This window comes from Nicotiana attenuata, chromosome 6 (genome assembly GCF_001879085.1).
Source record: "Nicotiana attenuata strain UT chromosome 6, NIATTr2, whole genome shotgun sequence".
Classification (NCBI taxonomy): Eukaryota; Viridiplantae; Streptophyta; class Magnoliopsida; order Solanales; family Solanaceae; genus Nicotiana; species Nicotiana attenuata.
This window is the reverse complement of record NC_031994.1, coordinates 61,759,830-61,786,706: the sequence shown is the minus strand read 5'-3', so window position 1 is coordinate 61,786,706 and position 26,877 is coordinate 61,759,830. Positions and strand designations below refer to the sequence as shown.

Genomic DNA, 26,877 nt, shown 5'->3' with positions numbered 1-26,877 from the left:
ATTCTGATTCTTTAGACTGGACTTCCATTGAGAATCATTTAGTTGGGCCAAATATGGCCCTTTTCATTCGTTAACGAAATAAATGACTTTTTGGTCAGTCAAATTTGGTAAAAATGGCGTGTAGTAGCCATTAATTAAGGGTGTCTTTAATTTTTATCCACTAATTATAATGCTCAGCAAGAATAGCCACTACTAATAGGAAAAAGACTGTTTTACCCTTCCTTCAATGTTTATATGCCAAAAGGCCCAAAACCCTTGTTTTTTCATTCAGAAGAGCGAAAAAAATTTGAGAGAGGGGCAAGTTTCGCGTGTTCTCTGCTACTGTATCATCCTCGCATGCAAACGAGCTTCAGTTAATCTTTCTCCTTCTTCATCTTCTCTGAATCGAAAGATCGAACTGGTAATTTTTTTTTGTTTTATGCATTTTTGTTTTTCTATATGTGTAATCGCGTTCAATGCCGTGTCAAGTATGTGTGAAATTTCAAAAATGATCATTATAAGTTGATTCAGTGTTGGAGAAGTAGCGTATTTTTGTGATGCTGTTATTCAGAAAATTTTGGCGTTGAAATGTGTAATGTGTTTGTGGTTGATTCAATATATTTGATTATGTAAGGACATTTCATAAAAATAGTCGTAGAAATTCATAAGCTTACTGTGTTTATGAATTTTTAGTTAACTGTGTTCATGAAAGATAAGGATCAAACGACATTAACTTTTGAAGTTGGAACTCAAAGTTAAGGACTGCATGTCCTTAACTTTTAAACTTGAAACTTGAAGTTAAGGACCAAGTGTCCTTAACTTTTGAACTACAAATTTGAAGTTCAGGACCTATTGTCCTTAACTTTTCAACTTGAAACTATAAGTTAAGGACTGCCTGTCCTTAACTTTTTAACTTGAAACTTGAAGTTAAGGACCAAGTGTCCTTAACTTTGGAACTTGAAAGTTGAAGTTCAGGACCAAGTGTCCTTAACTTTTCAACTTGAAACTATAAGTTAAGGACTGTTTGTCCTTAACTTTTTTACGTGAAACTTGAAGTTAAGGACCAAGTCCCTCCAACTAACTGTAAGTCCTAATCATTGTTTTTTTTCCTTCTTTGTAGTGTGATAATGGAAGGAGATCGTGTGTTCAAGTTTGATGATTGGCGTAATTTTATGGTGTATTGGAAAGGAGATTTACAGTATAAGGAAACAATTAAAAGTTTTTTGTCAAACAGGGAGTGGAAGAAGTTGAGGGATGGTATTTTTGGCAACTTCTTCCGATTAAAAAGTGTGAAGTTCTATGGTAAACTTATTCACTATATATTGCTTTCAGAAATTGTGAATAATGACCCTGATTTGATGACATTCAAGGTATTTGACCGTGAAATTAAGTTTACACGTGACGCATTTCATATAATTACTGGTTTGAAGTGTTATTCCTCGCTGGACATCAAAGGTTTACATGAGAAAGAGAATAGGCTTTCGAAAGTCTATTTCCCCGAAAAGGATAGAATTGAGTTGGGTGATTTGTTTAATTTTATTTCTAGTCACCCACATGGTATAGCTTCATCATTTGTAGGCAGCGATGATGATGCTGTCAAGTTGGCAACAATTTATTTTGTTGAATCTGTTTTGATGGGCAAGCGGAAGAAAAGGAATGTGTCCGAGCAGATAATGAAAATTGTCGACGATGATGCACTCTGCTCTTCTTTCAACTGGGGCTCTCTTTCTTATGACACACTATTAAAATCATTGAAGAGTTGTTTGAAGCCGAATGAGAATGAGATTGAGAAAGAGAAAGACAAAGATAAAGACAAGGATAGCTACACTATACTTGGCTTTCCTTTTGCCTTTTGTGTTTGGATTATGGAAGTAATTCCTATTTTCCAGGAAAAACAATTTGTGAACTTCCAAGTCTGGTTATCCTCGGATGTTATGTTATTCGGAAATGAACTCAAAGTTAAGGACTGCCTGTCCTTAACTTTTGAACGTATAATTCAAACTTAAGACTGCCTGTCCATAACTTTTTAACCAGCAAGTCAAACTTAAGGACTGTTGTCCTTAACTTTTGAACTTAAAACTCAAAGTTAAGGACAGACAGTCCTTAAGTTTTAAACTTGAAACTATAAGTTAAGGACTTCCTGTCCTTAACTTTTAATATTTGAAAACAAAGTTAAGGATAAGAGTCCTTAAGTTTTCAACTTTGAACTATAAGTTAAGGACTTCCTGTCCTTAACTTTTGAACGTGTAATTCAAAGTTAAGGATAGGAGTCCTTAACTTTTAACTTGAAACTCAAAGTTAAGGAAAGACAGTCCTTAAGTTTTGAACTTGAAACTATAAGTTAAGGACCTCATGTCCTTAACTTTTAAAGTTGAAACTCAAAGTTAAGGACAGACTGTCCTTAAGTTTTGAAATTTCAAGTCGAACTTACGGACTCCTGTCCTTAACTTTTAATCTTTGAACTCAAAAGAAACAAAAAGAAGGTAAGAAGAAAGAAATTTTGAAAATACAGACATCTGCTCAAATAAGAATAATCTAAATGAATCCAATTTATAGCAAAAACTTAAAAGAGTTGATAAACATAAGTGGATATATCTACTCTTCTCTATGCTTTCTTGAAAATGGATGGAGAGCCGGAGAATATATACAAGCTGTTCTATTATGACCAATTCTTCTGCAACGACCACATTTGAATGTTATTTTTGATGACTCGGTAGCAGGAATATGCCTTTTCTTTTGCCTTCTACCTGGTGGCACTTTGAAATCTGGAGGTTTAACAATTTGTGACTTAACACTCTCTGGTACAATCCAAGAATCAGTATGTCCTACAGGATGTATTTGTCTTTCATATGTTTTCAGCCAAGATTCTTTTAAGTACCAGTGCGAACAAAAGTTGGACTTCTTGATGTTTCTCTTCTCGATAGCTGCAATTGCATGTATGCATGGTAATTCATCAAATTGAAACTGAAAACAATCACATGTTCTTTTGTTTAAGTCCACCAAGAAAGTTATTCCTTCTTCTTCAACTCTAGAACGCCATGAATCAACAGGGAAGACCTTCAATGTTGAAAAATTATAAGTTAGTACATTATGTTAAATAATATTAAAATCATAAGATAAACATAGAACATAATACTTACATTCAAAGTAAATGCTAAATCTATTCTTTTCTTCAATTCCTCCTCTACCCAACAAGAAACATCATAAAATGTTCCTTCTGCTTTATTTCTTCTTTCATAAAACCAACGTTGTAGCTTCACTTGAATGAAATCCATCATTCTTAATATGGCAGCTCCCTTGCTTCTAATAGGACAGAATTCATTGACTCAACTATGTTTGTTGTGAGCATGTCATATCTTCGTCGTGGACTACAAGAACGTGCCCATCTTTCCGGTGGTTCTTCCATCAAGTAGTCATAAGTCTTCTTATCTACTTTTGCTATATCTGACATGTATAGGTCAAATTCTTTGCGCCTGTATACTCTTGTAGCACTTTGGAAAAGTTTTATGACCTCACTTTTCACCTTCCTTCGCTTTAGGTTCTGCTCCAAATGATAGATGCAAATCCCATGATGGCTTTCAGGATATACCTTTGCAATGCCATTTGCAATAGCTTGATGCCTGTCTGATAAAAAAATTAAATTCTCACGCTCCCAATTGCATTGCGAAGCTGACTAAAGTACCACTCATAGGAATTGTTATTTTCAGATTCTACTATTCCAAAGGCTAGTGGGAAAATTTGGTTATTTGCATCCTTTGAAACTGAAATCATTAAAACACCACGAAATTTTGACTTCAAAAAAGTTGCATCAACAACAATCACTGGTCTACAATGATTCCAACCAGCTATTGATGATCCATATGCATAAAATATATAAAGAAACCTGAAAATACAATATAAAACAAGGTTAACAGAAGTTAAGGACAGGTAGTCCTGAACTTCAGATTACAAGGTTAAAAGTTAAGGACAGTCAGTCCTTAACTTAGAGTTTCAAGTTATAAAGTTAAGGACATGTGATCCTTAACTTTGATTTCAAAGTTCAAACTTAAGGACTGACAGTCCTTAACTTTGAATTACAAGTTCAGAAGTTAAGGACAACCAGTCCTGAACTTCTGGTTACAACTCAAAAGTTAACAAGGTTAAAGACAGCATGTCCTAAATTTTATAAAACGTACTAATAAGCTCTTTTTTGATTGTTTACCTATAGTTGTCGTCTATCTTTATGTTAGTATAAGTTCCCGGGTTTTTACTTGTCATCATATACAAGTATGAAGACAATAATTCATAATTCTCTTCGGGAGCTCCTCTTATTAAAGCAGAAGCATGTTGAATAGCACGCCACGCCTTGTGATATCCAATATCTAGTCCATGCAATTTTTGCATCTCTGCCATGACAAAAGCTGGTGTAACTTCAAACCTTGGGTCCCAAAGATTGTCGATAATGTAAGCACTAATCAACTTTGAAGTAGCATGCCTTTGATTTGCTTTCATTGTGTTAGCAGAGCAGTCATGCTTTTTCTCAATCTTTACTATCTTGAACAGTGTTGAATCTTTAATTCTGAAAGCACGCACACACCAACAACACCTATCATCATTGCATTTTAACGAATATCTTGTTGAGCTTGATCTAACAACCTTGAATTCAAAACGTCCTTTAATTGCTATATTGGAAAAACAGTTAATTATACTCTTCTTCTTGTCAAATAACTGATCCGACTTTTATTTCTTCCAACGAAGCATTTTCTCTTAATATCGTAGTTGGGGATTCTTTTTGTTTCAAATTTGATCTTCGTCTAGTTAGTTGAGTAGAGGTTTTTTCAGCAACTTCTTCGATTACCGGTGCACTCTCTGAGACTTGAATACCCAAAGCCTGTTCGTTGTCAATCTCTATAACGCTTTGTCCTTCTACTTGAATAGAATCAAATGTTTGAAGCACCTCTTCAGTTATTGGTTGAGCTTCATCCATATCTATTTCCATTATCTGTTGGCATTTGTCTTGATTGTCATCTTGAGTTTCTCTGTTGACATGTGTTTGAAGCACCTCTTCAACCATATCTATTTCCATTATCTGTTGGCATTTGTTTTGATTGTCATGTTGAGTTTCTGTGTTGACATGTTCATTGCTTGTTGATCCAAAAACTCTTTCCGAAATATCAACAATGAAACGACAACCCTTGAAGAGTGAATGAGTTCTTAGTAACTCTATACATGTGTGAAGATCTAAATCTTTGGATACAAGCATTCCTTTGCTTGTTCCAAGGTTAATATCAAACCATATCACTGCTTCAAACTTGTGTCTATCCAATTCAATAACCTCAAAGATCTGTTTAATGAAATCTTCAAACCGAATTGACTCAGGTACTAGAACAAGCTTTGTTTGATGATCAAGATATTTATAGTCTTCAGTCCATCTACCATTAAAAGCAACTATAATGCATATTGTTTCCATCCTGCAAGTCAAGAGAATGAGAAACTCAGGACATATTTTATAAAGCAATCCTTGTATAATTAAGAACAGGTACTGTAAGTTCAAGACCAAGTTAAGGACCAAGTGTCCTTAACATTTTAACTTGGAATTCAAAGTTAAGGACTGCCTATCCTTAACTTTTGAACCTGTAATTGAAACTTAAGGACTGCCTGTCCTTAACTTTTGAACTTGGAATTAAAACTTAAGGATTGCCTGTCCTTAACTTTTGAACTTTCAAGTCAAACTTAAGAACTCATGCCCTTAACTTTTCAACCTGTAATTCAAACTTAAGGACTTCCTGTCCTTAACTTTTGAACCTGCAAGTAAAACTTAAGAACTTCCTGTCCTTAACTTTTGAACCTGCAAGTCAAACTTAAGGACTCGCTGTNATATTTCAAGTAAGGAAAGTATAAGGACAGCATATTGTGCACACAAATTAGTTCAAAGAATCACGGATGAAATTGAAAATCACAGGGAATCAGTACTAAGTAAGGAAAGCATTTCACAAATAAGGAAGTGATTAAAAAATCAGTATAAAACTTCTAAGGAACACATATACAAGTCAGGGATTCGAAGAGATGCACAAAATCAGCAGAATATTTGGTAAACGATGAACAATTAGACCTATAAAACACAATAGGTATGAAAATCAGAGAACCCTAAGCAAGAAATCACAGAATCAATAGAAGGCTGGAACCCTAATAGCAAAATTAAAGCATGGAACTCGAAGAGTAACCAGAAGATCACACCAACAAGCACATAACACAAACATAAACACATAATACTCAAAAAATCAGAAGATATAGTGATTTCGAAAGGGTTCAGGAAACCCTAGTTTTAAAAGAAGAACAAAACGTTGAAAACTTGAACAATCGAAAAGATCTAGTAGAGAGTAGTGTAAAACACAAAAGAATAAGTTAAAAATCGTTTAAAAAGACAAGGTTTTTAAGAAAATTAGGGTTTCATAATAAACCAGTGAGAGGTAAGGAACCTGGCTGTGAAACTCGTTAATAATGATGCTCGCAGCACCATCGAACCATAAACCATCGGAGAAAGGTCGGAGACAAACCAGGCAGAGCTTCCGATGACCATTTTGCAAGGTGGAGGCTTCTGGAGTCTCGAAAATGGAGGGAATCAACAAGACAAGGTTTCACGGCGGCTGGTGGCCGAGAGAAGTGAGGCTGGAGGTGGCCGGAGAGGCGGTGGATTCATCGGAGACGAGAGAGAGAACCAGAAGGTTCTAGAGAGAAGGGAGAGCAAGAGTCAGTATAGAGAGAGAGAGACCGTCTCTGAAATGAGGGGTTTGGGGGGGTTGTTGAATTTAATTTTGGAAATAAAACCTGGGCCGTTAATCTCACTTGATCAACGACTCATATTAGATTAAAGCTGGACCGGGTCATTAAATCGGGTATGGGTCGGGTGATTTGAGGACTGGGTCGGGGGTTTTGGGGTTGAAATTGGGGGTTCAATTTGTGGTTAAAATTGGAATGTAAAGGGGTTATAATTGAAATGAACGAGGCTAAATGTTAAACAGCCATTTCTTCCCTTTTTATTTTAATAAAAATAGTTAAAATAGTTTTAAAAACCAATTAAAAGCACTAAATTGATTAATAACATATAAATGTTAATTAAAAAATACTGGGAGCGATTTTGTAATTATAAAATACTATTAATCGGAAAATAGGCTATAATTGCAATTATAGCAATTTAGCTTTAAAAATATCAAATAAATTATATAAAACATGCAAAAAAATCACCTTAATTATATCTGGGTGTAAATATGAGAATAATATAAATTATTCACCAAAAATGATAGTCTGGAAATAATTATTGAATTTTGTACTATTAAAATAGACAACAAAGTGATTTTAAAAAATCTTTAAAATAAGGAAAAATACCAAAACTCTTGGGTATGCTTATATATGCATGTACATACTATTTTGAGAATATTTTGAGTATATATAAAAATACATAGGGAAAAATTGGGTATCAACATCGTCGAGAGGGTATTCATGTGTTATAAGGTCTATGTAGTTGATTATATTCGGGACCAAGTCAGAGCGGGTGGCTCTCAGTAACGGTCCTAATGGATTCAAAAGAGGTAAAGTATGGTGCCTAATGATTTCGAGCCTATAAGTACAGTTAAGAATCGAGCCTTGCAGCAGCTTATGAGTGGAGGCTCAGAATGTTCTATGATGTTTTGACTTGCAGTATAGCATTTGAGAGAAAGATGAGGAAGGACTATGGATTCGTAGAAGGATTAGCAGAATGGGCATATCAGTTGAGGGTGCGAATATGCGCGCAAGGAAGGTATGAAGTCGTTCGCGGGATTCGGGACAGCATGGTCTCGTGAGTCGAGGTCACTCGAGATGGGTGCAGATGGAGTATGTTATGTGTTGGATGGAGTTAGTATTATCTCTAAGGCAATCAAGGATAAATTGGAAGAAGGTAGATGGATTAGCCATAGTTGAATTTGGCATATTGGTGTTAGTGATCAGTTTTTTCAGCGCGATCGAGTTATGCGAGTGATTTGTGATGGTGCGTATCAGGCTTGTCAGCCGCCGCAATTGATGCTATTCAGAAGCATTCTACTGTTATGGCTTGTTATGTGGAAGCAGAATTTCTGGAAGGGCAATGGTGGCTTAGACCACTACTTAGAGATTTTCATATTCTACGATTATGGGAATTCACCTGTGTGATACTATGGATCTCCTGGGGTGAGTCAAGTGAAAAGTTTTTATATGATGAAGTGTTAGCCTATTAGTGGTTCCGAAGCTATGATGAAAAACGAGTTCTATCGTATACTGGCATGTTAAGTGCAGTGAGTGGTATGGAATTTGCAGTGAAGATCAAGGTAGTAGCTCGGTGTGGACAAGGATGTCACGAGCTCAGATGAGCAGGAAAGGAGTTTCGATGTTTAAGGTAAGTTGGTGTTGTCTTCAGCGTCACCTGAGATTGGTGTTTTGTAAAAAGGGGCTTGTGTCATGGTTGATGATTCTTGATCGCTTTTCAGCGTTAGTGCGATCGGTGGTTTGGAGGTACGACCCAGTTGTTTGTTATGGTAGGTTATGGGGGTGTGTCCCACAAGAAGATTGTATAAGTGTGGCAGGTAGTCACTGGATTGGTTAAAGACTTAAAACAAGTATGGAGGTTGTGATGATATCGCCAAATTGAGAATATGTGCCTGGAAGGCACTCAGTTACTGAGTTGTGGACTGTGGATGAGTACTCCGGTTATGATGGTTGTCCTTGTATGTTATGAGAAGAGGGGAATTAGTATGGACCTTTGAAAGGTTATTGGCTTAGTTTGATATGATCAGGATCGACCTTAGGTCGGTGGATGGGTTTAAATATGAATTTGGGCTCTATGTCAGGTCAGTGGTGTTCATTTCAGTAATGTGCTCCTTATGTAGTAGTCAGGGTGTTATTTCGTTGCCAAATATTTCATGTAATGATGCGTTGCGCCGTGTGAGTTGGGAGACGGCTTGAGAAATTGCTTATGTGTTGAGGATCCGCGTAGAGATGATGTTATATGAGCAGGATGCTTGTGAGATTTCAATCGTATATTGCACCCCAGTCGTGCTTGAGTTTTGTGGCTTCTGGCGCTATATGTCTCCCCATGGATGGAATTATGCACTTAGTGTGTTTGTGACCGACATTCGGTATATTATTGAAATGAGCAATCTAGCTCGGTGCGTATCTCCTTATGCGAGTTTTATGGGTGGATCGGGTGGCATGCCACCATGGTTATATTGTTCGGATCAGGTTGCGCGCCGCAACAGTGTGAAGCTGAGTACAGATCCCCGTATCTGTTTTTATGTGTTTTGTTTCCCACTTTATGAAGAAAGCTTATATTAGCTGTGTGCCCGCATCGCGTGTATGATTCGCGAGCGGGGTGTTTGTTAATTAAGTCCACCGCGTCGGATGTATGATTCGCGAGCAGTGTAGTTGAGTTTCCTTCTCAAAGTTTGCTTTCCTTTATATCGCGTTCGATATGGTAGCCTATTGGCCCATTGTAGCATCATATGAGACTTTGATCATGTCCGGGGTGGCTTATTGCCTGAGCGGTTCGTACTGTGTGAGATGAGATCGTTGGATTCAGGATCAGTGCAATCTGATTACGTGAAATATATTAAGGAGCAAAGATCAATATTTGGTTCAGAATGTGGTAATGTTTCTTGTCAGAAGTATAGACTCAATCATTGGTTGACTCGGCAGTTGATTATGAACTTCTGCACATCTCTTCCGTTGTGGCGGTATTGTAAGAATTAGAGTAAGACCTGTGTATGTCATGGGGTGCAATGGGAGCATCAGATTCGGGAAATTTCAACTAAGTTGATCAGAAAATGTTATTGTGGTCCGGTGAGTACAATGATGCAAGGTGTGAATTCAGCAAAGTTATGCAGTCATGTTTGGGTACAGCGTGTAGTGATTGATACGGTGTTCGTATGTTGGAAACAGGCCTGACAGAGAATTCCTGATGTTGGAATTAGGCTCTAAGGCCTATCTGCTTGAATAAAAGGGAATATCTTCAGAACTGATCGAGCTAATGTGCTCAACTGAGTGGTGGTAGCACGGGAAGGTGCATGAGAAGTTAACCGGTGATTTCAGACTACTTCAGCGTAGTTCTCAGCACGTTCGAGGACGAACGTATGTTTAAGTGGGAGAGAATGTAACGACCCGACCGGTCGTTTTGAGCTCTAGCACTCCGTTCAGCAGCCTGAGACCGTGAGCAACTTCATTTCAGTTATTATGACTTGTGTGCGTGGTGGAATTGAATTTTGGGAAGTCCAGAGTTGAATTGGCAGGATAATTCTCATTTCGGAAGCTTGAAGTTCAAAGAATGAACTAGGATTGGATTTTTGAGTAAACGACCTCGAAATCGGGATCTGAAGGTTCCAGCAGGTTCGTATGATGATTTCGGACTTGGGCGTATGCCCGGTTCGGGTTTCGGATAACCCGGGAGCGTTTTGGCGCCTATTGTGGAAGTTAGCATTTTAGAAGAAATTTCATAAGTTTGGCTTGAAGTGCATTTCAGTGTTATCGATGTCTGTTTGGGATTACGAGACTGTGAATAGCTCCGTATGATGATTCCGGAGTTGGGGGCGCGATCGAAAGTGAATTCGGAGGCCCGTGGGCCATTTTGGAACCATTTGGCTAAAGATAGAAATTTTAAGGTTTTTGAGAAGTTTGACCGGAGGTGGACTTTTTGATATCGGGGTCGGAATCCAATTTCGAAAGTCGGAGTAGGTCCGTAATGTCGAATATGACTTGTGTGCAAAATTAAGTCAATCGGACGTGATTTGATAGGTTTAAACGTCGGAAGTAGAAGTTTGAATTTTTGAAGTTCATTAAGTTTGGATTGGAGGTCGATTCATGATCTTAGCGTTGTTTGATGTGATTTGAGGCCTCGAGCGAGTCCGTAATGTGTTTTGGGATTGGTTGGTATGTTTGGTTGGGGTCCCGGGGGCCTCGGGTGGATTCTGGATGGTTAACGGATCGAATTTGGAATTCGGAAGAGGGCTGAAGGATCTGGTTGCTGGTATTTTCGCTACTGCGGTGGGCTAACCGCAGAAGCGGCCCCGCAGAAGCGGAAACAGAGCCACAGAAGCGGTTTTTGGTCAAAGGGTCGACGGCCGCAGATGCGGTCAAGGTTCCGCAGAAGCGGGACCGCATCTGCGGAAACCTGGTCGCAGAAGCGGGCGAGGGCATCGCGAGGAGAACCGCGGATGCGGTCATAGTTCCGCAGAAGCGGGACCGCACCTGCGGGAGGCGTGTCACAGAAGCGAGATTGGGGTCGCCCAGGGAGGATCGCATATGCGGTATTTGGACAGCACCTGCGGAACCGCAGAAGCGGTCGTTGGACCGCAGGTGCGAAAAATGCTGGGGCAGAAGGATTGTTTTAAAATCGGATCTTGGCCATTTTTCTCATATTTTTCATAGCTTGGGCGAATTTGGGGAGCATCAAGAGAGGGTTTTTCATCATCAATGATAAGGTAAGTTATCCCCACCTATTATGAGTTAAATACATCAATTATGTATGGATTTAAGCATGAATTGTGTAGAAAAACTTGGGGTTTGAGGGAAAAACCTAGAAATTATATTCTTGGAATTTAACCACGATTTTGAGTATGGAATTTAGTGAAAATTATATATTTGAGTTCCTACGGTCATGGGTAATCTTTATCTTCGAAAAATTTCGGATTCCGGGCACGTGGGCCCGAGGGCGTTTTGGGCAACTTTTCGATCGGAGTTAGGAATTTCTATAAATTAGATTATAATGATTAATTGGGCATATATTAATGGATTTGCGTAGCCGTTGGCTAGTTTTGGAGCATGGTGCATCAACTAGAGTCTTCGGAAGGGCATGGAATGCCGGTTATGGATCTTCGGAGCGAGGTGAGTCTCCTTTCTAACCTTGTAAGAGGGAATTGTCCCCATAGGTGAAATAATTGATTATGTGCTCCTAATTGCGGGGGCTACGTACGCACGAGGTGACGGGAGTCCGTGCGTAGCTACTATTATGCTATTGTCTGGGTAGTTAGGACCCACAGCATGTTATACTTGGATTATTTATGAACCCCTTTGATAGCTTGAATTGCTTAAATCACCTTGGATTAGTAAATGAATTTAAAAAGGGATTAAACGTCATTTTTCTCGAATTGTTAAAAGAAGAATTGTTTTATTTGAATAAATATTCCCAGATAAATTCTTAATTGGCTATTTGAGCATGTATTTTTATGTGTACCTGCGTCGTATGAAGGATTCGCGAGCAGGGCGATTGTTTATTTTATGTTGACCGCGTCGCACGGATAGTTCGCGAGCGGGGTAATAGATGCATCTATGGTTCGAGCCGTTCGACCCTCGGCAGTGCACAGTTTACTTTTATGTTGGATCGGGTCGTACGTCCCTCGGTGATTATTTGCGCATGCTTGTATTGCTTGCCTTGAAACTTATTAAAGTTGTTATAGCCTCTTTACGGCTTGAGAAGAATTGGATAAATAATGAAAAGGAAATTTTGGGAAAACTTCATATAAAAGGAACTAATCGTTTACTTGTTTCCTTCTATTGGATTAAAATCATGTTTATAGAAATCCGCGATTTAATGTTTTCTTGACTTCACATTATTGGACCCTTAGTAAGTGTTGAAGTCGACCATCTCGTCTCTACTTCTTCGAGATTAGACGGGATACTCATTGAGTACACGTTGTTTACGTTCTCACTACACTTCTGTGCATTTTTGTTGCACAGGTATATTTATCTCTAGCAGCCCACTGGGCATAGCAGCACGGATGAATCATGGACTAGGTGAGTTTCATTATTCGAGGCGGCCCGCAGCTAGTAAAGTCCCTTCCAATAAATTGTATTTTCTTTCTGTCCACTGTATTCCGGACGGATGTTGTATTGTATTTTATTTCCTTATCAGTAGATGCTCATGCACTTGTGACACCGGGTTCTGGGATGGTTTTTAAATATTTTTTTGTATTGATTGCTAGTATTTAATTCGAATTGAAGCAGTTATCTTTTTACTTATGAAATTTAAAGGAAAAAAAAATTGATTTTCAAAATTGTTAAAATTGGAGTTTAATTAAGTATTTGGTTGGCTTGCCTGACAACGGCCCTAATGGATTTTGGGTCGTGACAATCTACTGATGACTTTTGGTGTGCTGGTGATAATCAGTTGTTTCTGACACCATATGTGTGGGGGGATAGCCGTAGATGTGGAATTGCTTGGACAGAAGTTGACAAAATCTTTTTTCCATGTCGGCTTCCTTCAGAAGATGATAATTCTGTGACACACTTTCTTTTGGGGATATTGGACTTAAATCAGAAAAAGATTGATGTATACGATTCCATATACAGTGAGCCATATGAGGCAGGAATGAATCACATGGAAATGTATGCACGCATGATCCCCCACTTGCTAAGGTTCTCACAGTTTGACAAACATCACAAGTCTTTTGGAAATGTCTTCAACAAATTTGATATTCAATGGCAAAGATCACCACACCAAATTGGATCGTACGTGTTGTTATTTGTTATATTATTTATATGTACTTTAAATTTATTGTTTAATTCACTGCATATCTTACATTTCTCTTAGGACTGATTTTGGTGCATTCCTGATCAAATATGTTGAGTTGCTGATGATTGGAAAGGATGTGGAGAAATTCAAACCCGAAGACATAAAAGAAACTTGCTGTCCAAAGGAGTTGTAGTTTAATTTTAAAGAAAGTTAGTTGTGGATGATTTTTTGTATAAAATTGCTGTAAAGGATACATATGAATTCTGCAAGTTTAGTAAACTTCTGAAATATTCTGTAAATTCCTAAAATGGCACTTATATTTTGTTGGCATAGCGTAATTTTTTGTCACAGCTATGCAAAATTACAATTTCAAAAGTTATATTAAGGCATCATGTTATTAATTTCTTTGTTTCTCTCAAGTGTTGATTTGTCCATTGAGTTTGTTAGTATTAGTTCATGACTAAGTGTAAGTGAACTTCAAATTCAAAGTTAAGGATCAAATGTCCTTAACTTTTGAACTTGAAACACAAATTTAAGGACTTCCTGTCCTGAACTTTTGAACATGTAATTCAAACTTAAGGACTGGATGTCCTTAACTTTTGAACCTGTATTTCAAACTTAAGGACTCCTGTCCTTAACCTTTGAACTTTGAACTCAAAGTTAAGGATTGCCTGTCCTTAACTTTTGAACGTATAATTCAAACTTAAGGACTGCCTGTCCATAAGTTGTTTACCAGCAAGTCAAACTTAAGGACTGTTGTCCTTAACTTATGAACTTAAAACTCAAAGTTAAGGACAGACAGTCCTTAAGTTTTGAACTTGGAACTATAAGTTAAGGACCTCATGTCCTTAACTTTTAAAGTTGAAACTCAAAGTTAAGGACAAACTGTCCTTAAGTTTTGAAATTGCAAGTCGAACTTACGGACTCCTGTCCTTAACTTTTAATCTTTAAACTCAAAAGAAACAAAAAGAAGGTAAGAAGAAAGAAATTTTGATAATTCAGACATTTGCTCAAATAAGAATAATCTAAATGAATCCAATTTATAGCAAAAACTTAAAAGAGTCGATAAACATAAGTGGATATATCTACTCTTCTCTATGCTTCTTGAAGATGGACGGAGAGCCGGAGAATATATACAAGAAGTTCTATTATGACCAATTCTTCTGCAACGACCACATTTGAATGTTATTTTTAATGACTCGGTAGCAGGAATATGCCTTTTCTTTTGCCTTCTACCTGGTGGCACTTTGAAATCTGGAGGTTTAACAATTTGTGGCTTAACACTCTCTGGTACAATCCAAGAATCAGTATGTCCTACAGGATGTATTTGTCTTTCATATGTTTTCAGCCAAGATTCCTTTAAGTACCAGTGCGAACAAAAGTTGGACTTCTTGATGTTTCTCTTCTCGATAGCTGCAATTGCATGTATGCATGGTAATTCATCAAATTGAAACTGAAAACAATCACATGTTCTTTTGTTTAAGTCCACCAAGAAAGTTATTCCTTCATCTTCAACTCTAGAACGCCATGAATCAACAGGGAAGACCTTCAATGTTGAAAAATTATAAGTTAGTACATTATGTTAAATAATATTAAAATCATAAGATAAACATAGAACATAATACTTACATTCAAAGTAAATGCTAAATCTATTCTTTTCTTCAATTCCTCCTCTACCCAACAAGAAACATCATAAAATGTTCCTTCTGCTTTGTTTCTTCTTTCATAAAACCAATGTTGTAGCTTCACTTGAATGAAATCCATCATTCTTAATATAGGCAGCTCCCTTGCTTCTAATAGGACAGAATTCATTGACTCAACTATGTTTGTTGTGAGCATGTCATATCTTCGTCGTGAACTACAAGAACGTGCCCATCTTTCTGGTGGTTCTTCCATCAGGTAGTCATAAGTCTTCTTATCTACTTTTGCTATATCTGACATGTATAGGTCAAATTCTTTGCGCCTGTATACTCTTGCAGCACTTTGGAAAAGTTTTATGACCTCACTTTTCACCTTCCTTCGCTTTAGGTTCTGCTCCAAATGATAGATGCAAATCCCATGATGGCTTTCAGGATATACCTTTGCAATGCCATTTGCAATAGCTTGATGCCTGTCTGATAAAAAAATTAAATTCTCACGGCTCCCAATTGCATTGCGAAGCTGACTAAAGTACCACTCATAGGAATTGTTATTTTCAGATTCTGCTATTCCAAAGGCTAGTGGGAAAATTTGGTTATTTGCATCCTTTGAAACTGAAATCATTAAAACACCACGAAATTTTGACTTCAAAAAAGTTGCATCAACAGCAATCACTGGTCTACAATGATTCCAACCAGCTATTGATGATCCATATGCATAAAACATATAAAGAAACCTGAAAATACAATATAAAACAAGGTTAACAGAAGTTAAGGACAGGTAGTCCTGAACTTCAGATTACAAGGTTAAAAGTTAAGGACAGTCAGTCCTTAACTTAGAGTTTCAAGTTATAAAGTTAAGGACATGCGGTCCTTAACTTTGATTTCAAAGTTCAAAACTTAAGGACCGGCAGTCCTTAACTTTGAATTACAAGTTCAAAATTTAAGGACAGCCAGTCCTGAACTTCTGGTTACAACTCAAAAGTTAACAAGGTTAAAGACAGCATGTCCTAAATTTTATAAAACGTACTAATAAACTTTTTTTTGATTGTTTACCTGTTGTTGTCGTCTATCTTTATGTTAGTATAAGTTCCCGGGTTTTTACTTGTCATCATATACAAGTATGAAGACAATAATTCATAATTCTCTTCGGGAGTTCCTCTTATTAAAGCGGAAGCATGTTGAATAGCACGCCACGCCTTGTGATATCCAATGTCTAGTCCATGCAATTTTTGCATCTCTGCCATGACAAAAGCTGGTGTAACTTCAAACCTTGGGTCCCGAAGATTGTCGATAATGTAACCACTAATCAACTTTGAAGTAGCATGCCTTTGATCTGCTTTCATTGTGTTAACAGAGCAGTCATGCTTTTTCTCAATCTTTACTATCTTGAACAGTGTTGAATCTTTAATTCTGAAAGCACGCACACACCAACAACACCTATCATCATTGCATTTCAACGAATATCTTGTTGAGCTTGATCTAACAACCTTGAATTCAAAATGTCCTTTAATTGCTATATTGGAAAAACAGTTAATTATACTCTTCTTCTTGTCAAATACTGATCCAACTTTTATTTCTTCCAACGAAGCATTTTCTCTTAATATCGTAGTTGGGGATTCTTTTTGTTTCAAATTTGATCTTCGTCTAGTTAGTTGAGTAGAGGTTTTTTCAGCAACTTCTTCGATTACCGGTGCACTCTCTAAGACTTGAATACCCAAAGCTTGTTCATTGTCAATCTCTATAATGCTTTGTCCTTCTACTTGAATAGAATCAAATGTTAGAAGCACCTCTTCAGTTATTGGTTGAGCTTCAACCATATCTATTTCCATTATCTGTTGGCATTTGTTTTGATTGTCATGTTGAGTTTCTCTGTTGACATGTGTTTGAAGCACCTCTTCAGTTATTGCTTGAGCTTCAACCATATCTATTTCCATTATCTGTTGGCATTTGTTTTGATTGTCATGTTGAGTTTCTGTGTTGACATGTTCATTGCTTGTTGATCCAAAAACTCTTTCCGAAATATCAACAATGAAACGACAGCCCTTGAAGAGTGAATGAGTTTTTAGTAACTCTATACATGTGTGAAGATCTAAATCTTTGGATACAAGCATTCCTTTGCTTGTTCCAAGGTTGATATCAAACCATATCACCGCTTCAAACTTGTGTCTATCCAATTCAATAACCTCAAAGATCTGTTTAATGAAATCTTCAAACCGAATTGCCTCAGGTACTAGAACAAGCTTTGTTTTGATGATCAAGATATTTATAGTCTTCAGTCCATCTACCATTAAAAGCAACTATAATGCATATTGTTTCCATCCTGCAAGTCAAGAGAATGGGAAACTCAGGACATATTTTATAAAGCAATCCTTGTATAATTAAGAACATGTACTGTAAGTTCAAGACCAAGTTAAGGACCAAGTGTCCTTAACATTTGAACTTGGAATTCAAAGTTAAGGACTGCCTATCCTTAACTTTTGAACCTGTAATTGAAACTTAAGGACTGCCTGTCCTTAACTTTTGAACTTGGAATTCAAACTTAAGGACTGCCTGTCCTTAACTTTTGAACCTTCAAGTCAAACTTAAGGACTCATGTCCTTAACTTTTCAACCTGTAATTCAAACTTAAGGACTTCCTGTCCTTAACTTTTGAACCTGCATGTAAAACTTAAGGACTCATGTCCTTAACTTTTGAACCTGTAATTCAAACTTAAGGACTTGCTGTCCTTAACTTTTGAACCTGCAAGTAAAACTTAAGGACTTCCTGTCCTTAACTTTTGAAGCTGCAAGTCAAACTTAAGGACTCATGTCCTTATCTTTTCAATCTGTAATACAAACTTAAGGACGGGTTTTAACTAATAAGTTTAAGTTAAGGACCAACTGTCCTTAACTTTTTCAATTTGAAACTCAAACTTCAGGACTTAGTGTCCTTTACTTTTTCAAAACAATTTGCAAAACTATGACAGTATGTCCTTAATATACTTCACAGCAACAAAGTTAAGGACATTGTGTCCTTAACTTTTTCAATTCAATTTGCAAAATGAGGACACGATGTCCTTAATATTATGTGCTCAATTTTTATAGAATTATCATAGGAGGCGATGTCCTTAACTTTATCAATCCAGAAATTTAAAAAAAAAAAAAAATCAAATTTCTACTTACTGTATAAAAATCAATAGAAATCAGAAAGAGTATAACTATGTCGAAATAAAAATCAATAGAAACACATAAAAGTATAACTTACTGTAAATCTATGTCGATTTTTGGATGAGAATGTTGAATTTTTGAAATCGGAAGAGAATTTTCTTCAATTTCGACGATCACAGTGAAGTGCTTTTGCGCTGCTGCTGCTGCTGCTCGTTAATGTTAGCATAGGTATAAGTTATAGCAGAAGGGTATTTTCGTCCAGTCAGGTATAAGTTTATTAAACCAGTGGCTACAGACTAAAGACATTTAAAATACTGGCTTTAAAATAAAGACAGGTGCTGTTAGTGGCTATTTGTGCACATCGCCCGTCAAATTTGCTGTCTTTCCCAATTAACCACACAAACAATAGTTTAGTGAATGAGGTTATTGAGAATATAACCTATCTAGAATGTAGTGACTGTCCCTTCTCGTCTATATTTTCATTAATGTAGTGCTTATGCTTTCCTGAGCCGAGGGTGTATTGAAAACAGTCTCTCTATCCTCACAAGGTAGGGGTAAGGTCTGCGTACACACTACCCTTCTCAGACCCCATGGTATGGGATAATACTGGGTATTTTGTTGCTGTAACCAATCTAGAATGAATGATTACTATCGTATGATTAGAAAATTGGTAAAAACATATTGAATACTGCCTAACAAAATGATATTCATGGTGATTTTAGACAATTGTTGATGTTTATGTTACTTGATTTATTTTACTATTTCTTTTAAACAAATTTATGTTTTGATGGGAAGTTGAACTACTTAGTGATTGAATGTGCAGGCAAATATCATACATCTATTGATTCTTTATAAACATCCGAGGCAAGTACGTTTTGACCTTAGACTAATGGATTTTAGAAAAATTCTCAACCCCCCCTCCATTTCTAAATTTGAATTTTTTTGCTGACCCAAATTACCAAATTTCCTAGCGTATATAATTACAACAATTCATAATTCCTTATAATCTGCTTTTGATTTGTGAAATCCACACAGCAGTGACATTACTAACATACAACTGTGTTACTTATAAGTAAAGAAACGAAAGAAGAGAAAGGAACAAGTGGTAACGGTAAAGACAGAATTCCTCTCAACTTGTATTCAAGAATCAAGAACTGATCTTTCTATCATAAATCCCACCCATTTTATCACTTTCTTGAATTAGTTACATTGGTTCAAAGCTAGTCTTTTTCCATTGGTGAATTCGATTTTCAGTAGCGTATCTTTGATCTTTCTTTTCCAATTTGAACTTTGTTGAAGTAAATTTTGTTCTGTGGCAGGTGTACGAGTTGAAAAGATTGAGAAAGTTGATACAATGGAAAGGCTGTTTACTGTTGAAAACGATCAAGTTCGAGGAGAGGATTTCATCCATTGTAATGTGTGCAAAACCCGAATAGGAACAACAGAGGATCACATTGAAAACGTACAGATTTCTCATCTCTCTCTCTCTCTCTCTCTCTCTCTCTCTCTGTATCTGTTTTGTATTTTCGTTGTTGAAGTTCTGAGTTTTCCTTGTAGTTTTTCTTTATCAATTTCATTTGTACGCACCAAATGGTTCTGTGGGTTGGCATACATTTCTTGAAACTCTAAATTTTTAGGATAATCTTGAATTGTTATTCTTGAATTGTACTCAACTACTCAATTAGGAAAACAGTTTTTCTACTGAGTTCATACAGATTCAATTGCTTAATTTCAACAGATGTTTATGTCATGAATTGTGAATTCAGTACGCTATAGCTGCTTCTGTTATATTTCTTGACTGAGCACAAAACTCACTTTTTTTGTCTGGTACATTTTGCAGATTCAAAATGAAACAACAGGGGTCTTAAGTAAAGTGTAAGTCTCCTGATTTTTGAAACTTGGGATTTTGTCATTTGCCTAAACATTTGTCTGTATATATGCAGGTTTAATGTACAAGTACTGGACGACCACAAGTATGTTGAACAAGATAGTGGAAATACCGTTGCCGATATTTACTGTGTCAAATGTGGAATGTTGCTTGGTTTGAAACTTGTAAGATAGTACTAAATTACCAATTTTCCATTTCATGAACTAGTTCTTTTTTTTTTTTTTAACAGAATTTATTCATTTCTCCAGATTACAGTCCCCCGACAGACCTTGTATGTTAGAGAGGGAAGATTCTTGATGAAATTGTAAGTTTCATATCAATATGCAAAATGCAATGTGATAATGATTTGTAAGGTATTAATACAAATAAGTATTTTTACGGCAGGAACAAGCTTGTTTATTGGGGTGATGTTCCAATGTTTTTTGAAGAATACAATATTGAACATGATGATCAGGTTCCTAATAACCAAGTTGGAGGCGTTAATGATCAGGTTCCTAATAATCAAGTTGGCGATGCTGATGAACATGATCATAATCCAGCCATATGAACCAACTATTGATGATAATGCAGAGATTGACAACCAATTGATCATGCTGATCAAAATGTAGAACCACATCTTATTACAAATATAGACACTTTCACTGCATGCACTTCATATTCTTTAAAAACTTGATTCATTACTATGAGATATATTTTTCTGGGTGTTTTGGTATTACAGTACATATTATTACTTCAGCTTTGGTATAAAGCATTTGACGATGAATTTTTTTCTATTGTATGTTTGAATTCTTGTACTACGAGCCTCTTTGGCCAAGCTTCTGGGAGGCCAAAAGTACTTTTTTTCCCCAAAAAAGTACTTTTTAAAAAATTTGAACTGTTTGACAATACAGAAAAGTACTTTTTGCCAGTAGTAGAAGCAGTTTTTCTGCTTTTGGGAAGAAGCAGAAAATTCTAGCTTCTTCCAAGAAGCAGAAGCAGAAGTAGAAAATTAATTTATTCAAGACAAAACTATTCTCACCATAAATTTTTATTTTCCAAATTATCCCGTACTAATTTAAGTTTTTTCTTTTCATTTTTGTTTCTTGTTTTTACCATCCTATTAAAATTAAGGATATCATATATATGAATCACATCGTAACTTTTAAAATTTTATATTGACTTTTTTTTTTGGATCTTTTCTTTGTGTAATGTCTTATCTTCTTCTTTTTTCACAGTAAATCAAATTATCTGCATCTTCTTTGGATTATCAATTCTTTTCCTACAAATAATTATTTATAATTTCTTCTATTATATGCTATTAGTTCCCGAATCTTTAAAACATTTATCAAATCTGATTTGTGAAAATGACCTACAAATAGGTAAAAAATTTACAACTGCATTGCATAATCTATCTATATATTATTAAAAGAAGAAGAAAATGCATCCATATTTAGTCAAGTGGCAGCCTCATAATAGGCCACTTGGCATTTTAGGACAAAGTTAGTACGGTTAGGTAATAATTAGTTTCTTTTTTAATTTAAATTTTAAAAAAATAAAAATAAATTATACATTATGTGTTGTTAATAATTTAGTTACTCTATTGAATTAGAATTTAAACATACATAACTATTTCTTTTACGAATTTTTTATATATATATATATATATTTAAAATTATTTTTATTTTAGGCTCAATGCCATCTTTCAAGTTTGACACTCAAAATCATCTAGTTACAACTACCATGGCTATACATAATTTCATCCGACAACATTCTTTTACCGATAAAGAATTCAACTATTATGCTAACGAAGACATTACTGCAGAGATTGATGAAGGAGATCAGCCTTCTGATATTCCTTTAGAAATGCGAGGCAAGTCTTCTACTAATATGGAAGTGTTTGTGATTGAAGTAGAGATGAAATTGTTGAGAAGTATTATCATGTGTGAGTGACTTTACTTATTATTTCATGATGGATTATCAATATATAGTAATTTGTGGATAGACTTCTAATTTATACTGAATGATGTTATTTTAATTATTCAAACATCATATAAAAATAAGTAATTATACTGGATAATATCATTACTTTAGTATAACTATATATGTTAAATTGATTTAAACTTTAATATCTTTGTTTGTTTTATGTTTTATATTTTAATTAAATAAAATAAAAAGATAATGAAAGTCTCTTGCGATAAATATGTAAGTTCATTTTTATATTTGAAAGAATTATACGACCTTGGTACTATCTTTTTTGGTAATTTGACACTCAAAAGCACTTTTTGAAATGATTGGCCAAACACAAATTATTTACCAAATGTTGCAAAAAGTACTTGTTAAATGAATTGGCCAAACACAAACAGTTTTTTTTTTCAAACGTACTTTTAAAAAAAGTACTTCTGAAAAAAAGTGCTTTTCAAAATAATAAGCTTTTGACAGCTTGGCCAAAGGTGCTCTACCTTTCTTTACATGCTGGCATGCAAGTCAACTGTCAAGAATTTAGCCTTTGACAATAATGAGACTTTTAAGAGTCGAATATCGAGTCTGCTTCAGCTACACATTATTAGTAGATATTGTTTGTGCTGTCCCAAGCCTTGGGGCATCAGGATTTTTCCGCTTAGGCAATCCTAAAGGTGCCTCAATAGTTGAATTTTAAACTCGCCCTGACACCTCAACATTCAACGGTAATATTTTTGAAATGTTATGGATTCGATTCCTCTCAATTCTTCAAACTTTAGTACGGATGAGTAACGTTTGTCTTGTTTAAGTATAATTATCTGAATTAAATTCATGTAATAAGTATCCTAAGTATAGTAAAATTAATTGTTTTTGAAAAAGCACACGAATCATTTTCTTACCAATATTGGAGATCTAAAATCTATCTGTTAACTATGGTTAGGATGCTTCTTAGATTATTTTAATCTCGGCTTTCAAAATTTAAATTTAACAACTAAACAAGTACCAATCATTCCAATAGGTACTTGAGGAAATGGAGCGAACCGTAAGAGGAAGAGTCAGATCCAAATGTGTTAGGATCGATAAAACCAGGTGTCATGCGGAAGCTAGCAAACCAAACCTTGAACGACGATAAACCACACATAACAAAGAGAAATCTACCAAAAGAGACACAAACATTTAACGTGGTTCGATCAACTGACCTACGTCCACAACGGAGATGAGCAATCCACTATAATAAAAAGAGAGTACAAAATATCGAGAGAACAACCTCACGAAGAGGCAAACACAAGTGACACACTAACACTTGTCCCATAAAGTTCTCCCCCTAAACACAACTCTCAAGCCCCCTATGGCTACATTGTGGATGCTGCTGAATGTGAAGGAAGGATCCTCAATTTATAGAAGTCCAAACCTTTTCCTACAAGAAAAAGGACTAGCCAAATATTGGAGATTTATAATTTCCTTTTACAAAAAGGAAAACTCAGTTAAGGTAATTATATTGCCCTTTTCCTTCAAGAGATAGAAAAACCAAATATGGTAAGAAAATTATGGCAAACACCTAACACCTAACAAAATGAAACTGTTTTACTCATTAGAAAAGGAAAAAGAAAAGAAAAATGAAACATAATGGATTTATTCTTTATACAATTTTAAGTCCGTGCATATGCAAAGTAAAATGTCAATAAGACTAGCGTCATAAATGAAAAAGAGAATATAGTTTGGAGGGTAAATTGTACAATCTTCTTGAGGAAAAAAAAAATATTAAAAGAAAACTTATTTCAAATTTCCCTCCTTTATGAGTTAACGGCCAACGATAGAACTCCTCTGAACTTGGATTCAAGAATCAAGAACTAATTTTTCTATATCAGTTCAGCCTCAACATTTGAAAAGTAGGCGTCTACTCTGTTAAAAAGCCAACTCATTTCTTTTACTTTCTTGAACTCTCATTGTCCACCAGCTCTGTTCTTGTTACATTCATTCTTAAACTCAATTTTTCAGCACTTTGATTTTTCCCAGTTTTTACAGGTCCCAGCTGAAGAAGTTGCTTCTTGATTGACAAAGTTGATACAATGGGAAGGATCTTTCTTGTTGAATACGATGAATTTCCAGAAGAGGATTTCTTCCTTTGTCGGATATGCAAAACCCGAATTGGATTAGTCGAGGATCACGTTGATAACGTACAGATTCTTTCTCGCTCTGCGTCTTTCTTGCATATATGTTATATTATCTCTTTGTTCAATCGTTCTGAGTTTTTCTTGCAACTTGTTATACGTTTTGCAGGTGGAAGATGAGAGAAGAGCGGTCTTTAATAAAGTGTAAGTCTCATGATTTCCATGCAATAATTCTGAAAAATAGGGTAATAAAGATGATTTGTAATATGCAGGTTTAACGTAGAAGTGGACAAGGAGAATCACCATAAAAAAGAAAATGGGAAAACCGTAGCTGATACTTACTGCGTTAAATGTGGGATGTTGCTAGGGGTGAAACTTGTAAGATATATATATCACCAAAATTTGTTCCTTTTCCTGAACGTACAAGAGCATTTGCAGTTTTACCTTTATAAAATTTTATCATTTCACCAGATTACAGTTCCTCACCCGACCATTTATTTTAAACAAGGAAGATTCTTGATGAAGACGTGAGTTCTTTTACCATTATGCAAAATGCAACTCCTACGCATATGCAAATCTGCAATATGATAAAGGTATTAATATGAATAAATATTTTTTCTTTAATTTGTGGCAGGGATAAGCTTGTTTATTGGAATGATGATCCGATGTTTTTAGATGAAGGCAATAATGAACATGATCATGATCAAGATTGAGGCGCCAATGATGAAAATGCAGACATTTTCTTAATAAATGTAATTTTAAGTCATATGCTATCTCGTATACTGAAAAGTTGCTATCACTATAAGATATTCAATGCTTGTTTGAGTCCTAGTTATGCTCTGTCTATCTTGTATACTCATCCTCGCTCGCTTTACTATCCAATTTATCTAGACATATATGCAATGTGCAGTATTACTATTACTATATATTAGAAATGGGAGTTTGCTGTACGAACACAGCAATAAAAGGTTGTACAAAAAGCAGTTGAAATAGTACTATAATGGCGGGCCTAACTCAGAGGTTAATACAAATACACGTGTATCCATATAAAATACAATAGCATCTGCGTTCCTCTTAAAGACCTTGTATACGGTCGAAATCAGGTAAGCCCGATTCCGTGGGCTCGAGGGTCACTTCGAAAGCAAGATCGAAATAGACCAGGCGCGAGCCCAATGACAAAGTATAAGCTTCGAAGATCGAAGTGCTTGATGAACACCGATGCCAAGTATGACCGACCTCGAGATAATACCGTTATGGTTCCATAACAGAAAGAGCGAGATTCCCTCAGTGGCCCTAAGATCACGACGTAAATTCCGGAATGGATTTGTACTAGGCGGTTAGATAGCTGTATAATAAGATTCCCTACTACAATTAAAATTGTACCTCATTTAAGATTCCCCTACTATATAAAGGGACCCCAATCATTTGTAAAGGAGGAATGATTGAGAAGAGAATATACACTTTCGCTTTCTTACTTACTGTTCATCTGAATCGTCTTATTATTTTATTGTTCTTGTTGTTCTTGTTCACTTACCTCGAGGTCGCCCTTGCTCGAGGTCAAGGTCTGCTTATACGACTGATTTGATTTGCCTTACTCTTAAGTTTACACATTACATTCTTTGTTTATCAATTAGTATTGGATTAAATCACATATCTTTAAAATCACAAAACAAGTTTAATTGTTACTCGGATTTTAGGGTAAACAGTTTGGCGCCCACCGTGGGGCTAAAGATAATAGTGATGATTTCGGTACTGATTCTGATAACAAACGTTATTTTTACACTTGTTCTTGTCAAGAATTCTTGTTCTCAGGTTAAAACATGTCAAACTCACAAAATACACCTATACACGGCGATGACGGTCTTGGATTTCATGGGGAAAACAACAATGTAGCTGCTCCGGGAGCCGGTGTGCCACCGATTAACCACGAGGAAAGCCGATTGTGGAACCAGTCGATGTTAGTTCACACATCGCTTTGAATGCGGATTTAGGCGCAGATCCCGGAGGAAGTGTACGCAGGGAAGCCCGATCTGGTGGCCAAGGAACACAGGGTATAGGAGATGGTGGAGTCAGCCTCCAAGTAATATTCGAGATGCTATAAGCTCAACAGGTTGCTATCGCTCAGCTTCAAAGTTAGCATAAAACTCCAAGTGTGGTCGAACCAGAAATCACTCGCCGCACTGAGCCGGTGCCAGAAAGATCAAACGGTAATGGCTCGGGAACTGATCCCACGATTATGAGGATGCTCGAGGAACTTACCAAAAGAATCGAGTCGGGGGAGAAAAAGATTGAGGATAATGACAAAAAAGTGGAGACGTATAACTCCCGTGTTGATCAAATACCGAGGGTACACCCAGTCTTAAAAGGTTTGGATGCCAAAAAATTCGTACAAAAGCCATTCCCTCCGAGTGCGGCTCCGAAGCCCATTCCTAAGAAGTTCCGTATGCCAGATATACCTAAGTACAACGGGACGAATGATCCTAATGAACACATCACCTCGTACACGTGCGGGATTAAAGGAAACGACTTAAATGATGACGAGATCGAGTCGGTTTTGTTGAAAAAATTTGGGAAAACTTTGTCAAAAGGAGCGATGATCTGGTATCACAACTTGCCACCTAATTCTATCAATTCGTTTGCTATGTTAGCAGACGCCTTCGTGAAGGCACACACCAGGGCCATA

At 36.2% G+C, this 26,877-nt stretch overlaps 3 protein-coding genes across 3 annotated transcripts; 2 read left to right on the top strand and 1 right to left on the bottom strand.

The window, feature by feature from the left end:
• Window positions 1,107-1,985, top strand: LOC109227888. The gene has a single exon (XM_019393082.1). The coding sequence runs from the start codon at window positions 1,107-1,109 to the stop codon at window positions 1,983-1,985; it is 879 nt and encodes a 292-aa protein (XP_019248627.1).
• On the bottom strand, window positions 2,575-3,254 carry LOC109227887. Its single transcript, XM_019393081.1, has 2 exons — window positions 3,120-3,254; window positions 2,575-3,036 (listed from the first exon to the last, which is right to left on the bottom strand). The coding sequence occupies exons 1-2, from the start codon at window positions 3,252-3,254 to the stop codon at window positions 2,575-2,577; spliced, it is 597 nt and encodes a 198-aa protein (XP_019248626.1).
• Window positions 24,153-24,907, top strand: LOC109227886 (protein yippee-like At3g08990). Its single transcript, XM_019393080.1, has 5 exons — window positions 24,153-24,260; window positions 24,364-24,398; window positions 24,467-24,572; window positions 24,666-24,721; window positions 24,829-24,907. The coding sequence occupies exons 1-5, from the start codon at window positions 24,153-24,155 to the stop codon at window positions 24,905-24,907; spliced, it is 384 nt and encodes a 127-aa protein (XP_019248625.1).